The 16,763-nt window shown below is 39.8% G+C and overlaps 2 protein-coding genes and 1 non-coding gene across 4 annotated transcripts; all 3 read right to left on the bottom strand.

Annotated features, from left to right (window-relative positions):
• Positions 1 to 1,950: 1,950 nt before the first annotated feature.
• On the bottom strand, positions 1,951 to 4,488 carry LOC139384801 (LTO1 maturation factor of ABCE1). 2 transcript variants are annotated; one of them, XM_071129684.1, is made up of 5 exons: positions 4,318 to 4,488; positions 4,100 to 4,205; positions 3,182 to 3,252; positions 2,945 to 3,062; positions 1,951 to 2,717 (listed from the first exon to the last, which is right to left on the bottom strand). In XM_071129684.1, exons 1-5 carry the CDS (start codon positions 4,368 to 4,370, stop codon positions 2,640 to 2,642), a joined length of 426 nt encoding a protein of 141 aa, XP_070985785.1. In that variant the 5' UTR covers positions 4,371 to 4,488; the 3' UTR covers positions 1,951 to 2,639. The 2 variants fall into 2 exon arrangements, with proteins under 2 accessions (XP_070985785.1, XP_070985786.1); XM_071129685.1 differs by having other exon boundaries at positions 1,951 to 2,689; positions 4,318 to 4,466.
• A 3,746-nt stretch (positions 4,489 to 8,234) lies between these two features.
• Positions 8,235 to 8,307, bottom strand: trnaf-gaa (transfer RNA phenylalanine (anticodon GAA)). The gene has a single exon. It is a non-coding gene; the product is annotated as a tRNA-Phe (tRNA).
• A 1,427-nt stretch (positions 8,308 to 9,734) lies between these two features.
• LOC139384923 (cytosolic iron-sulfur assembly component 2B-like) lies at positions 9,735 to 12,626 on the bottom strand. The gene is made up of 5 exons (XM_071129831.1): positions 12,396 to 12,626; positions 12,158 to 12,237; positions 11,897 to 12,022; positions 11,717 to 11,762; positions 9,735 to 9,997 (listed from the first exon to the last, which is right to left on the bottom strand). Exons 1-5 carry the CDS (start codon positions 12,520 to 12,522, stop codon positions 9,891 to 9,893), a joined length of 486 nt encoding a protein of 161 aa, XP_070985932.1. The 5' UTR covers positions 12,523 to 12,626; the 3' UTR covers positions 9,735 to 9,890.
• Between the last annotated feature and the right edge of the window lie 4,137 nt (positions 12,627 to 16,763).

The raw sequence follows: 16,763 nt of genomic DNA on the forward strand, positions 1-16,763 counted from the left end.
GAGGACTTTTGGGTGTCAGGGAAAATGTATGGAGTAAAAAGTGCATTATTATCATTAGGAATGTAGTGAAATAAAAGTTAGTTAACAAAAATATAAATAGTAAAGATACCCCCAGAAAACTACTTAAGTAGTTTTCTGGGGGTATTTTTACTTAAGTGTAAAAGCAACTGATTGTTGGGTACTGTAGGTCACAATAAAATGTCAAAGGCTTTCAGATGGGCCAGAGTAAAGAAAAAAATGGTACCTACTGGTCTAAGGCCCTGGGCATTTGTGAAGGAACTCTTGAGTATTTCACATAAACCTGTGGGCATCTGAGGTTCGCATTAATACGGTGTCCTCAACCTCTGACATCTTAGCACTTGCGGTTTCAGAGGAAGGATCAACATTGCTCCCCAAGTGCCATCAAAGGGTACAGGGATGGACTCGTCAGGACATGCTACCTCAATGTGGTATCCTTTCAACATTTTTTACCCATGTCTGTAGCTGTGATGCAGAGCAGCTTGTGACATCATGCATCAAGGTATTTTAAAAAGTTATGAAATCACCTGACTTCCACCGTGATACCTATCAACATTAAAATATTAAACTGAGTAGCTGATTCTGGGTGCCAAGATTAATTGTAACTGAATGTTCAAAAAACAAAAGCATGAAAATATATACTGGCATTCTTCAGACATACTGCATAATGGGCTAGACAGCTGTTAAAACTGAGCTCAGATAGCCATCTGCCTCCAGGACTGGAATGGGGGGGGTGCATATGAGGCACCAAGGCAGGGGAACACTATGCCACAATTTAGTTTGGGGCTTTTTCCCCTCGAAGTGCCTGGCGGTTGCATTTGTCACGTCTTCTTTTCATGTCACCACTCGCCACCTGCTCCAGAAATTCCAGAACATTCTCTAAACCCTCCAGTGCCCCCATATCCCTCTCTGCCTCCTCCCTTTCCTTGGCCCCATCCACTCTGCTTGCCCAACACAAGGAATCAAAGAAACAGTGCAGCTACAACTTTCATTCACTGGCATACCCCCTCTCTCCCTCTGTTCTTTTTGCATTGGACTCAAACACACACAAGTAACTACGAATCAGGTCAGACCGCACAAAGATGAGCAGTGCACTGGCAGTTCCTTCTTCCCTCCAGCTCATTTGGGATTTATCTGTCCCGCTCAGAAGGTGCCTCGGGGCAGTGTTCACCTGCTGCTGCACAGTGCATCAACCAGCTGCCACTGGCCCCCACCTCCCCATCTGGTTTTGTCTATCTGAATTTATCCGTACAGCGAATAGAAAGGGGGGACCACGAACAAAAACAAGCGCTCCGCAGCCCCTGCCATCGCTGGTGCCCCTTGATACCATTGTTACAGATAGAGGCCAATCCCACACATGACTCAGGAGAAGGGGCTGAACATTAACTGACTGCTGACCACCAGTGAAATGAGGCTGAAAGGCCCAGTGGTGGAATTTCATGGGGATGGAGTTGGTTAAACAAAACCAACAGACAGTGATTGCTTTGTGCCTCTGGCAGGTGAATCCACCCTCCTGTCATACTGTATATAAAGTCATTTTTACAAACAAAAAAGTGACTTAGAAACACATACCACCTCAGTTTGTATTGCATAGTAAAGAATTGTGGTTTTGATCACTTATTTCATATAATGTTGAGTTTAATTCATGCCTGTAAACTAATACACCATAGCTGACGGAGGAGATCCATCTCCTTACTCTTCCACATTATCTCAGCCTGAGGAGCTCACTAAAACATGGGTGTGATATTTTTCATTGACCACAAGGTGGGGATGTTGAAGTTTATGGCTATCCATATGACCTCCTACTACTTGATCATTTCAACCACTGAAATGATGCATCTCCTTGTGACCATTTATGTTTTAGCAAGTGTGAATAGAAAAGGAAACAAATGTATTGGAATATGCTAACATACATACATACTTCACAAGTACTTGAAATAAATAGCTTTTTATTATTATTTCACATCAACCAGTAGTTTAAGCAATCACTCATTCTCAACCAGGTCACTCAAAATTGACCTACACTATTAGAAAAAGTGTTCATTGGGGTTCTGTATAGAACATTTAGGGGCATATATATAAAGCAAGCGATAGACTCCTTATTGGTTCCATTTGGAACCTTTTTTTTCTTCTTCAAAGTGTAGATTTTTAAAAAAGAAAATCACTCATTTATCTAGAATCATTAGAATTACAAAATAATATGATGCAACTCAGCTCTCTCTTACCACCCAGACAAAGCAGTAAACATCAAGGACTATAGAACACCAGTTAGGCCTATGTAGCACTTCCTGTTCACTTTGTGTTCTCAGTAGCACTCCATATTTCAAAACTAGACTGATGCCCCACCAATTGATATCCTAACCTTTGTCATTCGAAAACACCAATTCTTCATAATACCAACTGATAGCATACTTTATGCTCCACCATTAAAAGTCAGTTAACTACACTACAGACCAATTCAGGACCTCCTGTTTACATAAGGGCAGGCCCACCTGCAGGTTCCTCCTCCTCAACTGTTCTCCTATCTTGTCTTCAAAGCCACAATGCTTCACAGGAAAGGTTGCATTCAAGGAACCCCCTTCAGATCCTCAAGCCGTGGGCTTTAGAGTTGCCAGTTCCCTTCAGAAGGATATTCCTCCAGAACCTCCAGACTTCACATAATCACTGAAGTCTGTTGGCACATTTAACAGAGAGCAGACCTAAAGGTGAAAGAAATTAAGAGGAGCTAAAGACCAGTACCTAGTTTTTCAGTAGACATTAGTTTAGACGTCAAAATAAGAGCATGAAAAACACTGCTAATCAGTGGCCAGTTTAGGTCATGGATAATCTAAAGGTCATGAACCTTTACAATGAAAAACATTTGAGTGAACCATGTTTGTTTCCAAGAGCTTATTCACACAATTGACTTGTGGTTTGAGTGAGATACCTGTCTAAACTTGGCCCGAACCTTCTCCATGTCTTCCTGGAGATGTTCATATTGAGGTTCTTCATGGGGGAACTTCTGAATCAACCCAAGTAGAGATTCCAAAACTTTCAGCCTTTTTCTGAAACATAAAAATAGACAAACTGAAGATCATATTATTTGCATGAAAGTCAACAGGAACAAGTGACCGATGAGTAGATGAGCTATAGGCATTTTATTATTGCAGATGAGAGGTCAAACCTGGCTTTCACATCTGTGTTGTTTTGAAGAAGGCATTTCCAAGTGATTCCAAATCCATAATAGAAGGAAACCTATAAAAATAGGTGAGTGGAGTTTAGAAAGTTATCTGTAGTTGGGGAGAAATTAGTTGTAAAACCCAAAATCACACTTATTTAATGAAGCTGTTTTCACAAACCAGTAAGCCTATACATGTAATGTGCGTGTAACAAAACCATGTATGACTTTAGCTGAGTAACAAATCAGCTGCTGTAACAACACTGGCTTTCCATGCCTGCCCTGGGGGTTTTGACTAGCTATTAAAAAGTGCCTAGTCAGCTTCCCGAGTGGTGCAGTGGTCTAAGGCACATTTGTTTGTTTCTAAGACCTTATTCACACAATTGACTTGTGGTTTGAGTGAGATAGCAATCTGTCTAAACTTGTCCCGAACCTTCTCCATGTCTTCCACATTTTTGCGCAACAAGTTCAAATCATCTTAAATGATTTTGTTGAGCTTCACAATCCATTTTTAGATACTTTTGGATGATTGGAACATGATGTGCGAAAAATAACTCAGTCACATGACGAATGGGATTTGTGACAAATGCTAAAACGTTAGCACGTGGAAACAGTAACGTTAACCTCGAAACTAAACCAACAGACTGCTTACTACAGGTTAAGGAAACTAATATGTTATTTTGAAATTTGCGTAAACTATCCTCTTAATAGCTAGTTTTCACTAGATGGTTTACAGCTTGTCAGAATTTACTTTTTGTAGTATGTTAGAACTTACGCAGTAGGTTAGGATAATTAACGTAGCATGTTAGGATAATTCGGTTAAGGTTAGGAAAATCATTAGGTTTTGCTCAAATGCAACAACAAAAAATATCAACTTTTGACGTCAATTTAGACATGACCCTGGATAAGTGATGCTCAACTTGCCTCCATTGAAAGCTTGGCACCATGTGATGCCCCATGTTTCCGACCATCAATCATTCCTTGTCGCGTGCCTTCACCGAACCCCTCACGGTAGCCCTCTACATGGAACCTGAAATCATATAACTCATACGGTAATCACGGAACATTACTACAACTCTAGCTAACTATAAACAAACAAGCGTCATGCTAAATAAGCTAGAGCAAGGCAGTATTTAGCCTACCTGTCGTCCGCCATGAGAATACAGTCAAATAAATCTTCACTTTTGTGGGCCATTTTCGAAGATTATTAAAAGAGTATCGCCTATTACAAATATTACTTGGCTATATAGCCTAGCCAACAGCTCTCGCTTCCGCAAACATCAGTTTGTGGCTACAGCATTGCTTTGGAAAGCCCAACAGTTAGTTCGCGCATCACTGCCATCTACTGTGTTGGAGTTTGTTCTCCTTCGATTAGGTATAACGGCGGTTGGCATCCAATGTTAATGGTGCATTACCGTTACCAGCTGGACGGGGTATTAAATAAAAAACGAACAAAATATATTCCGGAAAAGGGGTAAAACGATATCACACAAAATATCTAAAAAACAAAACCATCATACTTCTTCAATCACAGTCCACTACAAAATACCTCCATACACAGGCTCAGGGGCCTGTGATAGGGCTACGTTCGCCGACAGGAACGTTCAGCGGCATTCACAATGATTACCATTTTCTTCTCCGCTTGTGCTGTACAGTTCATGGCCATTGCAATAAATAATACAAAGTCCACCTTTTTAACATGCAGCATTTCACGATCTCTCAGTTGATGAAAAAAACTTCACTGGTATTGGTGGCTCTACTACCATTGCTTCTTCCACGCCACTCGTTCCTTCCCATTTTCTCACCGCCTCCAGATAGGTGAAACGCTGGACACTCCATGACTGTATAGTTCCCTTAAGGAAAAGCACCTTTAGTAAATCTGCTTTTCTCTGTGATAGCTTCCCATGTCTGGAATACACTGCACCACATATCACACTTTCACAAAATGCATGAAGACATGGCTAAAGGTCAATCATATTTGTGAACATAATCCCTAGCTGTGCATTGCCGCTTTCCATGTTGTCTGTAGCTTGTGAGGTGTGGAAACACTTTATTGCTTTTATGAATTTTGTCCTGTTGCTTTGTCTTGCTTGTCTTATGTTGCTCTGCGTGTGCTCACTGCTCAATGATTGTCTATATTGTAATTGTTTTTAATAACTTGCCCAGGGACTGCTACTGAAACGTTGATTAATGTGCACTGTCCCTGTAAAAAATAAAATAAACTCAATTCTCCTTCAACAGGGCACTCCAAGAATTCAGGTGCATGTACACATCGACAGGTGCAGCATTTTCCTTCATCTAGCATACAATATTCTTCCCTTCTGCATGCACTTGACACATGACCAAATATTTTTACATGTATGACACAGAAGGGTCTTGTGCACAAAAGCTCTTACAGGGTATCTCATGAAACTTAATTTTGTATGAGAAGGGAGAGACTCAGTAGCATGGATGAAGTTAACTTATTTTCTCCGTCCACCATACAAGTCAATCGACTTGCACAAACCACTCCATCAATGTATTCAGTTATATCCTCTGCCTTTAGTTTGCACCACCACAGAAATAACCCCCTTGAAAGGCTCCCTGCTACGAAAATCCATGCAGGAAACATTCCATTCCGATATCTTTTTGAGTCTTAACACACGTTTCTTCTGCTCCACAGACACACAAAACATCTAAATGAGACCACTTCTTGTGACTCTCCCCGACTCCACACTTTCTTCCAACACATTCCAGATTTTCCTGGAAACGTTAAATGGATTTCCCAAGTAGCAATGATCCGAAACCCTGACTCCGACCAAAAACGAGTCTAGTGGTTTCCTATTTTCCAACATAGATTTACTTCTTTTGCTTCCCTTTTTCTTCACCACTCAGTACCCTCCCCAGTGCAAGCAGTGGTGTAAAGTACTAAGTTAAAATACTTTAAAGGATTACTTAAGTAGTGTTTTGGGGTATCTGTACTTTACTATTTATATTTTTGTCAACTTTTACTTCACTACATTCCTAAAGAAAATGATGTACTTTTTACTCCATTCACTTTCCCTGACACCCAAAAGTACTCGTTACATTTTGAATGCTTAGCAGGACAGGAAAATGGTCCAATTCACACACTTATCAAGAGAACATCCCTGGTCATCCCTACTGCCTCTGATCTCACAGACTCATTAAACACAAATTCTTCATTTGTAAATTATGTCTGAGTGTTGGTGTGTGCTATCCACCAATAAAAAAAATAAAAACAATTGTGCCATCTGGCTTGCTTAATATAAGGAATTTGAAATTATTTATACTTTTAATACTTAGAAAGGTCATAATGACGAGTGAATGGCTATTATTTAATCCAGTAGCCTATAATTCACTTTAATTTTTCAAGACCTCAAATTACACAGGGCTATAAATAAAATGGAATATACATATTTAAACAAAACATAATACATTACGATCAATGTTTTGACTTCGATAACTTAAGGCCTAATTCTCTTATAAATCCTTGGTCGTGGCATGGCCAACCAGTCACCTAGGATTTTGTTGTTCCCAAGATTGGCTATGGGAAAAGGGTTATAATCGTACTGATAAGCTTCAATTGACACAAGGTATGTTGAACAGTATAAAAAGCATTTCTGGAAAGCTTTTGTAAGAGACGAGGCACAACAGTAAATAACAGTATCATCAGCATAAAAATGAAGTTGCGCATTTTGGACATTTGTATAAATTATTTATATAAATAGTGAATAAGAGAGGACCAAGTACAGAGCCTTGGGGCAAACCATTACAGACTGACAATTTAACAGACATGAGCCCATCAAATTGAGTACACTGAGTTCTGTCAGACAGATACTTAGCAAACCATGCAACTGCATGCTCCGAAAGACCTACACTCGACAATCTCTGCCTTTAGTATAGCATGATCAACTGTATCAAAAGCCTTAGAGAGATCAATAAAAAGTGAGACACAGTGCTGTTTTTTGTCAATGGCTGATATCATTTAAAACCTTCATGGCTGCTGTAATTGTGCTATGCTTCTTCCTGAAGCCCGATTGGTACATTGATTAAATAGAGTGAGTAAATAAAAACTATGTTAGCTGTTCACTTACAAGGGTTTCAAGTATTTTCAACAGGGGTGACAGCTTTGAGATTGGCCTATAATTATTTAAAACATTTGGATCCCCCCCTTTTAAAAGTGGTAGGACAAATGCTGATTTCCAGATCTTTGGAATTTCATTACATTCCAGGGTTAGATTGAACAGAGATGTAAGTGGTTCAGCTATGAAATCAGCTGCCAGATTTAAAATGCAGGGATCCAAAAGATCAGGACCTGCAGGCTTTCTCTGATCTAAGGATTTCAGGGCTTTATGTACCACCTGCATTGAGAATGGCAAAAAGCTAAAAGTTTGACCAGCTCTCACTGGATCATCCACACAGGGTTGTACAGAGACAGAGGACACTGAATCAAACAGCCTACCAGATGAAACAAAGTGCTCATTGAAACAATTCAGCATTTCAGTTTTGTCATATATAGCAACAGAGTCCTTCAAAACACATGACGGTAATTCATTACTGTTACCAGACATAGACTTAATAGCCTTCCAGAACTTTCTAGGGTCATTCAGGTTATCAGTAGTAACAGACATAAAATATTCAGACTTGGCCTTCCTGAGAAGAAAATAACACTTGTTTCGTAGGCTAGATTACAGTTGTGAATAATACAAGACAGCTCAGAAGAAAACCATGGATTATCCCGCCCTTTAACCCTGAACCTGCGGAATGGGGCATGTTTGTTTACTATTTGGGAAAAACCATCATGAAAGAAAAAACAAATTAAGTCATTTGTACAAGACTAATTTGAATTAGTAACATCATACGTTTTGCGAAATCTTAACATATTGTACATTTTGCTAATTCGTTACATTTAGGAAATTCGTAACATATCATACGAAAGGGATGATAGACATCAACAAATAATACATACAATATGAAACGTAACATATACTAAACAGGTTCTCAATGTGTAAACTCTCCGTTTTCTGGTCTAAATTAGAACAGTCTCAAAAATATCGCCTGCCGAAACCCGGGATCGAACCAGGGACATTTAGATCTTCAGTCTAACGCTCTCCCAACTGAGCTATTTCGGCTACACTCCGAAAACTAGTCCCATAAGAATTAGTCATACTTTTCTAAGGTCTGTGGTTGGCTGTCCGGTATATTCATCTGGCTTCAGGACAATCAATATGTTCTACTTATCTTTCTCTAATAGGGAGTGATATAAATGCCCCCACATGGGTGGAATAATCACTCACACGTTCTTTTCAAACTGCCAGAAAGACAATGCTTCCACCGGCTGGTGCTCTGACAAACTCACCCATACTTTTAGTTAGAATTTTTATTAAAATTAGGCTAACCTTTTACTGACTATGGGTACAAAAAGGAGCCTCAGTTGATCTGGAGTCTTCTTGCTAACAGACACAGGCTCTCAATGTGTAATGGAAGTTCTAGAACTGCTCAGGTAAAATTACCTATTATTTTATCCATTGTCCATGAGAGTGTGGTAGTGAGCACATCAAATTTGCACTTACCCTTCTGCATGACGCAATATTAATGTGGTCTAACACAACCATCTATTAGTCACAGTTTATGTAATAACTTATAGTATTGCTTATAAACATTTTAATACATTCTTTGTAGACAAAGCTCTCGTTTTATTTTGTCTAATCATAACTGTATAATAACTGTATAATGTTTTACATTATATTTTTAAGTCGTGTTTTTTTTTTTCCTGCTGAAATACCGACATGTAAAAAACATAGCAGAGGATGGTTTCGATCCATCGACCTCTGGGTTATGGGCCCAGCACGCTTCCGCTGCGCCACTCTGCTATCTATATGGCCAGGAGGAAAGGTAGCATTTGATCCTGTGAGTCCAGCTTATTACGTATGTACGCAATGAAGCTCTTAGGAGCTCCCTGAAGAGAATTCGAAAATAATACTTCTTCCACTGCCATAGTAAAATAAATTTAGACAAATCTAATGACAAAATTAATATCATTAAACTATCATTAATTTTCTGTCTAAAATGTTTTTGTTGATCAAGTCATTTAATTTATTTACAACCACATTAAAAATAAGTGAGAAAAAAAAAACAAATCAAATGCTATTTCACAGATTGTATACTATTTTATTTTAGACAAATATGAAACAAGGCATCTGACGGAAATCCAATGGCACAAGTATTATACTATATATAATTTATCCCCAAGACGTGTGTTATAAACCAAGGCCTTTCTTATTCAATGTCCCCAGTCTTTCATGTCATTGTGTACGTTGAGATTGCTTCATTTATAAGAAACGTATGCACTTTCTTTGTTCTCTTCCCAAATGCCATGAATATTTAGGTATATTTTCAATGACATAAGATATAACCCTGTATTTTATTGCTTTACTTGTATAATAAAGGATACAATGCTTCTCTATAATACTGTTAAACTGAAGATGTCAGGAATATAGTGAAGACATACAAAACACACAGTATAGTTATTTCTGCCTATAGCAGAAATACATTGGAATTCTGTTGTATTATTTTAATCTAATGGCAGCATACGTGATACATTTGCCATTTACTCAACATAATCTGAACAACCAGTCCAGTTAGCATGTAAGGAGAGAAACATTAAGCCTAGTCCTGGACTAAGGAGAATTTTCAATTGATCCATCAGGAGGGATCAGCCTGTCCTTGCATTGGATATCAGACACTGGTTGACCACCTCCAGAAGCTGGGAGTTCTCGAGTGCAGCGGCCACTCTCTCTTTGTCTGCCAGCTGTTTGTTGACTGGAACAAGAGCAAAAACAAAGGGTTTAGTTAGGGGCAATTCCACGGTAACTGGATGATGCTGACACTCAGATACTTCACTTTAAGATATACACTACCGTTCAAAAGTTTGGGGTCACTTAGCAATGCCCTTGTTTTCTATGAAAACATACATGAAATGAGTTGCAAAATGAATAGGAAATATAGTCAAGACGTTGACATGGTTATAAATAATGATTTTTAATTGAAATAATTGTGTCCTTCAAACTTTGCTTTCGTCAAAGAATCCTCCATTTGCAGCAATTACAGCCTTGCAGACCTTTGGCATTCTTGTTGTTAATTTGTTGAGGTAATCTGAAGAGATTTCACCCCATGCTTCCTGAAGCACGTCCCACAAGTTGGATTGGCTTGATGGGCACTTCTTACATACCATACGGTCAAGCTGCTCCCACAACAGCTCAATAGGGTTGAGATCCTGTGACTGTGCTGACCACTCCATTATAGACATAATACCAGCTGACTGCTTCTTCACTAAATAGTTATTGCAGTTTGGAGCTGTGCTTTGGGTCATTGTCCTGTTGTAGGAGGAAATTGGCTCCAATTAAGCACCGTTCACAGGGTATGGAATGGCGGTGCAAAAATGTACCCTGTACAAATCTCCCACTTTACAATTAGCCTTTTAAAATGATAAACTTGGATTAGTTAACACAACGTGCCATTGGAAAACAGGAGTGATGGTTGCTGATAATGGGCCTCTGTACGCCTACATAGATATTCCATTAAAAAAAAACTGCAATTTTTAGCCCTCCCGATTGGTCTAAGGCACTGCATTGTAGGGCTTAGCTGTGCCACTAGAGATTCTGGGTTTGAGTCCAGGCTCTGTTGCAGCCGGCCACGACCGGGAGACCCATGGGGCGGCGCACAATTGGCCCAGCGTCGGTCGCCAGCAGTACAGTGTTTCCTCCGACACATTGGTGGGGCTGGTTTCCGGGTTAAGTGGGCACTGTGTCAAGAAGCAGTGCGGCGGGGTTGTGTTTCAGAGGACACAGAGCTCTAGACCTTCACCTCTCCAGAGTCCGTACGGGAGTTGCAGCGATGAGACAAGACTAACTACCAATTGGATACCACGAAATTGGGGAGAAATGGGCAAAAAAAAAAAATCTATAATAATAATCAGTCCTTTGCCGCCACAATAGTAATTTACAACATTAACAATATCTACTGTATTTCTGATTATTTTAATGTTATTTAAAAGGACAAAAAAACAGGACATTTCTAAGTCACCCCAAACTTTTGAACGGTAGTGTATGTAAAACAAAACCCAATAATTGAAAAGTTAAACAACCCATACAACTCTACATACAAGGACTACTTTGAACAATTTCCACAAAAACACATTTACTTCCGTAAAAGAATGACAGCAAAAAAGCACAAACTGTCATTCTGTTAACATAATTTGCTTCTGCACTGTTGTTCTAGTAAATGTGTTTTTCTAAACATTTGTGGAAATTGTTAAAAGTAGTCTTTGTGCATAGAGTTGCATGATTAGCTTAACTTTGTAGTCATTGGATTTTGTTTAACATACATTTTAAAGTGAAAATTCATAGTCTCAGTATCACTGTTACTGTGGAATTGATGTTAAGGGCTTCTCAAAAAGGGCAGTCTACAACAGTCATCTTGAAGGTGTGATTGTTGGTCTCAGCCTCAATGTTGAGTTACTTCAGAGGCATGTCACTTTACCTGCATCTTCTGAGGCATGCGTCCCAGGAGTGATGTGCACATCAATCTGCAGAGATATGATTAGGCATAGATGGACATGACCCACCATGTTAATCTTAAATGTCCAGACAATTAAATCATATTAAAGCTTGTTTTCCTCTCACAGCTCACCAGGAAGCAGACTTCATTTATTTCACCCACCTTAAACCTTTCTGGCAGGGACCGCAGCAGTTTGACTTTGATGGACAGGCCTATGAGAGTTGCCATGCTGCAGTGGGGTATAGTGGGGGTGAACTCCACACCCACTGTGTTCTCTTGGTCATCTACCTATAAAGAAAAATAAAGTTGATGGTTTTATTAGGCTAACACAGTATGGACTATCTGCTATCCTTAGTAGCTACACAAGTGTGTCTGTGTCGAACATCTAACTGGGGAAAAAGTTGTGAAAGAAGTTTAACTCACGCGTACTCGCACTTGTTCCACGACATTCAACTCCTCGAGGGACAGTGGGTGTTCAGGATCATTAATGGATCTGATGAGATGTAGCACGGGTTAAGGTGAAATCTGATAACACAATGTTGAGAAATTAGCTTTCTTATTAAATAATTAAGCATAATATGCAAAGTTAATTAGTATGACATTGAAAGCTCAAGAGATGTATCCCTAACGTATCCTTAAACTAGCTACACAGAAAGGATATCAAATATTTCTCTGTCGTCGATGGGATCAGCAACATCTTCGTCCTCGTCATTTGCGGTCTGAAGTCTCTCGCCTGTTCGTTGAAAAATCAAGGGATTCGCGTTCTCTAAACGGGCCCCCGCTGACATTTGTGATGTTGAAATTAAAGAAATACGTATATTTGTTTGTGCTATCGTTTTTTTACTCTGAACCACGGGCTGAACAATCCACTTCCGGAAACTGTAGACGTCAAAATGTACGCAGGCGCAGCCCAGCGATTTAGTGTCATGTTGGATTTCCAGATATATCCGACAGGTGGCAGCATACTCATCTTAAATTCTGAAATGTGACTGAACTACAATGTTAATATACAATTGAACTACAATGTTAATATATAATGGCAATGCTACACAGAAGCATGAAAATAATGATCCATGTACAAAATATTGTTTATGCAAAAATGTTTAATAAATAAAAAAGCAATTCATTTAGCCCTCTTACACATGTGAATTGTGAATCCAAGGCAAAACAGCATTTTACCAGACTCAAATGATAAGCTCTAGCTAATATCTTTAGTAGCAGTATAAGTAAGATCTGATGACTCAGAATACATCTGCAATGCACCATTTCAAAGTCAAGCCTAATCCATAATTGTACAATTAATCACCTGTGTCTGTGAGGGTTGCACATTTTGGGGAATATCCAGAGGTGGAAACTTCCCGTTGGAATTAACGGGAATATATGGGAATTAACGGAAATATACAGAAATTAATATTAATACCATTTAAATGTAGATGTTTTTTGCATTTTTGCATACAATATCATATGGAGACAGAAACATAAACCTTTTACCTTATAAGTAGACATAATTGCAAATGATTAAATCCTTCCAATAGAAATAAAAAAAAACAATTTAGTTACAAATTGAACTTTATTTAAATGAGTTGACTCTTCAAATGGGAGAGTCACCAATTTTTCAACCCTTGTATTGGTCAGCCTGTTGCGTGCTTTGGTGTCTGCGTTCCCAAACAAGGACCAATTGCGCTTTGAGGCAGCTGATGTTGGTGGGATTTGGAGGATGATGGAGGCAACGGGGGAAATAGCCTCAGATCCACAAAGGCCCTTACACCAGGTGGCTGATGTTGGCACGGCTGCCATATTGCATCTCCATCTCAAAGCCATGGCTTGGAAGTGTACTTCGCCAGACTGCCAAGAACCTTTCCCTCATCCAGGCCAAGGTGGCGAGACACGGTAGTGATGACTCCATAGCCCTTGTTGATCTCTGCACCAGACAGGATGCTCTTGCCAGCATACTTGGGGTCCAACATGTACGCTGTGGCATGTATGGGCTTCAGGGAGAAGTCTTCATGCTTTTTGATATATTTCAGAACTGCAGTTTCCTCTGCTTGGAGCAACAGTGAAGTGGGCAGGGCAGTACGGATTTCTCTTCTTACATCTGCAAGCAGAGTCTGAACATCAGACAGGATGGCATTGTCTCCCTCAATCCGCGCAATGGCTACTGCTATAGGTTTTAGGAGTTTCAGGCTGCTTACCACTCTCTCCCAAAATACATAATCCAGACTGTGACATGGCCATTTCTTGGAAAGACTCCTAGGCTACTATTTACTAGTTAACAAAAGATAATGTATGTCATTTCAAATATATTCACCCAACCCAGTATTGTAATCAAAACTTACCAGAAAGCATGTAGTCCTTGGCTCAGACAGTGTAGTAGTGTGGGCTCAATAGCATTCCATTAGTGTGCGAGAGCTTGAGAAGCCGCTGTAGATGTGATGGAAGAGTGCACTGTACATGCAGAGGGTTGCAATTCCATTGAATTATGGATAGTTTAACCAAAATATGCCACAAGACCTAGAATTGCCTTCTGTGTATCCCACAAAAAAGGCTCACTGTTTGTTATAAGCTAACTTTTTTGATGAATTTAAGCAAAATTCCCCAAATTCCAGGGTTTAACTTCCCATGGAAAATTTCCAGAACAATTCCAGGAAATGTATCGGAAAGTTTCCGACGCTTTGCAAACCTTGTGTCTGTTGGAACGGTTTAAAGTCCAGTTTAAACTGTACTTTCACTATGTACACTACCGGTCAAAAGTTTTAGAACACCTAGTCATTCAAGGGTTTTTCTTTATTTTTTTACTATTTTCTACATTGTAGAATAATAGTTAAGACATCAAAACTATGAAATAACACATATGGAATCATGTAGAACCAAAAAAGTGTAAAACAAATCAAAATAGATTTTAGATTTGATTTAAGATTCTTCAGCATGGCTACCACAGCATTCTGCATCGATATGCCATCCCATCTGGTTTGGGCTTAGTGGGACTATCATTTGTTTTTCAACAGGACAATGATCCAACACACCTCCAGGCTGTGTAAGGGCTATTTGACCAAGAAGGAGAGTGATGGAGTGCTGCATCAGATGACCTGGCCTCCACAATCCCGACCTCAACCAAATTGAGATGGTTTGGGATGAGTTGGACAGCAGAGTGAAGGAAATGGGATGAGTTGGACCGCAGAGTGAAGGAAAAGTAGCCAACAAGTGCTCAACATATGTGGGAACTCCTCTAAGACTGTTGGAAAAGCATTCCAGGTGAAGCTGGTTGAGAGAATGCAAAGAGTGTGCAAAGCTGTCATCAAGGCAAAGGGTGGCTATTTGAAGAATCTCAAATATAAAATCGATTTTGATTTGTTTAACACTTTTTTGGTTACTACATGATTACATATGTGTTATTTCATAGTTCTGATGTCTCTGATGTCTTCACTATTTGAACGGTAGTGTATGTTTATAGTATCAATAGCAGCTGACAAAGTCAATGTTGTTATGTCCAGATTTGGAGTGATACATGACATAAATGACTGTCTTGGGTGATTCCCTTTACTGTGCCAAATAATCTAAATAGCTGAAAGACATTAGCTCTTAGAAATACTGGGAACACACTATTGAAATACCCCAAACCCATTTGTTGAGTGTCACCAACGCAAACAATAACATTGAAAACCACTACTGAAAAACCTTGGTAATATATCACTAAGGACTTCCTTTATGCAAACAATCCTTCTCTCTGTCTATCTTGTCAACAGCTGTTGAAAAAATACCTGGTTTGCTCACTCCAGTACACAATGAGCCTCCATTGTACCCTAAAGCCTGTCTCAACCTGAAATACCTGTTTAGATGGAGCCTGATAGCACACCTTCCTTATCCCATTTGCATGCGCCCAGCTTGGCTGTAAGGAGGCAGCGGTATCTTGTTGAACTTTATTCAACCCCTATAAATGATCAGAGTGTATCCTAATCCAACAAAAAATGTTCACTTGAACTACAAGAACTGTGACTGTGCATGTATTTCAGTATCAAAGCTTGTAAAGTAAAAATACAGTGTGCCAACTGATATTTTTAAGCTAGTCCTCACCCTCGTTTTTTTTTTTTTTTAAGTTACTCATTCATCAGCACAGTCAGAGGGATAGTTCAGTGGGGCAGTTAGCTGAACGACCCACATTCGGTGTCAACAATAACAATTAAGGTAAAGACAGGCAGGAGTCTTGGGTGTGGTTAGCTTGCTCCAGGCTAAGTGCTGGGCTGCTAGCCATTCCTCCAGGGACACTTATCAGCATGCTATCCTTGCCCTAGTCTTTGCTTACCCAGGCAATACTATGCACAAGTAACTTTTCACCTTACGCAAAGAAAGAGAGGAGTCATGAGACTGTCAAAAAGGTGAGTGAGCATCGGTGCGCCACTCTCTACAGGTGATGAAGCACAAGGAAGGAAACACAGACAGACAGGGTATGGATATATTTTAGCACCTACTACCAGCATAAAATCCTTTTAGCCCTGGAATGTGGAGTCAGGTAGCATGTGTGAGGGATTTTTTTCATCCCAATGACCCCACCCTTTCAGAAGGTAATGAGACTTTCAACAGTTTCTGCATGACACTCCACAGTGACATCACAACAGCTTTTAGAACTGGTTGAGAGTGCCTTGGGCCCCACACAATTTGCTGAAACCCCCGTGAGCCTGGAGCCCTGCAATTGAGACAGCATGGGTCCTGTCTGGGTGTAGTGTTGCAGGGGTGCCATTTCATCTCAATACTTAAGAGTGTGGAGAGGAGGGGTAGAGTCACAGACACCCTCATGCCGGGAAGCTTAATGTAGCTCTCCTGAAGACGGGAGGTCCCATCACCAGACATTCCAGGAAAACAAAAACCCAGGCACAACACAAGACAGGTCTTGTCTATCCCCAGCCCTGGCTGTTGCTCTAGACAAATCTGAACATGCTGTAAAGCTTGGGGCTGGTTAATCCGGGAAAGATAAGGATGGCTGGCTATTTAGAAACATGATTCCATAACCTAATCAGATTGTGGAGGTTATGCA

The sequence above is a fragment of the Oncorhynchus clarkii genome, chromosome 26 (genome assembly GCF_045791955.1).
Source record: "Oncorhynchus clarkii lewisi isolate Uvic-CL-2024 chromosome 26, UVic_Ocla_1.0, whole genome shotgun sequence".
NCBI classification, from domain to species: domain Eukaryota; kingdom Metazoa; phylum Chordata; class Actinopteri; order Salmoniformes; family Salmonidae; genus Oncorhynchus; species Oncorhynchus clarkii.

What these genes read in the sequence shown, in the direction of transcription:
- LOC139384801 (XM_071129684.1), bottom strand. Translation starts at nt 4,370, where the DNA reads ATGGCCCACAAAAGTGAAGATTTATTTGACTGTATTCTCATGGCGGAC. An exon ending in ATTCTCATGGCGGACGACAG is followed by an intron (nt 4,206 to 4,317) that starts GTAGGCTAAATA and finishes ATATGATTTCAG; the next exon opens with GTTCCATGTAGAGGGCTACC. An exon ending in TTCGGGCCAAGTTTAGACAG is followed by an intron (nt 2,718 to 2,944) that starts GTATCTCACTCA and finishes TTTCACCTTTAG; the next exon opens with GTCTGCTCTCTGTTAAATGT.
- LOC139384923 (XM_071129831.1), bottom strand. Translation starts at nt 12,522, where the DNA reads ATGTCAGCGGGGGCCCGTTTAGAGAACGCGAATCCCTTGATTTTTCAA. An exon ending in CGACGACAGAGAAATATTTG is followed by an intron (nt 12,238 to 12,395) that starts ATATCCTTTCTG and finishes AACCCGTGCTAC; the next exon opens with ATCTCATCAGATCCATTAAT. An exon ending in TGGAACAAGTGCGAGTACGC is followed by an intron (nt 12,023 to 12,157) that starts GTGAGTTAAACT and finishes TTTTCTTTATAG; the next exon opens with GTAGATGACCAAGAGAACAC.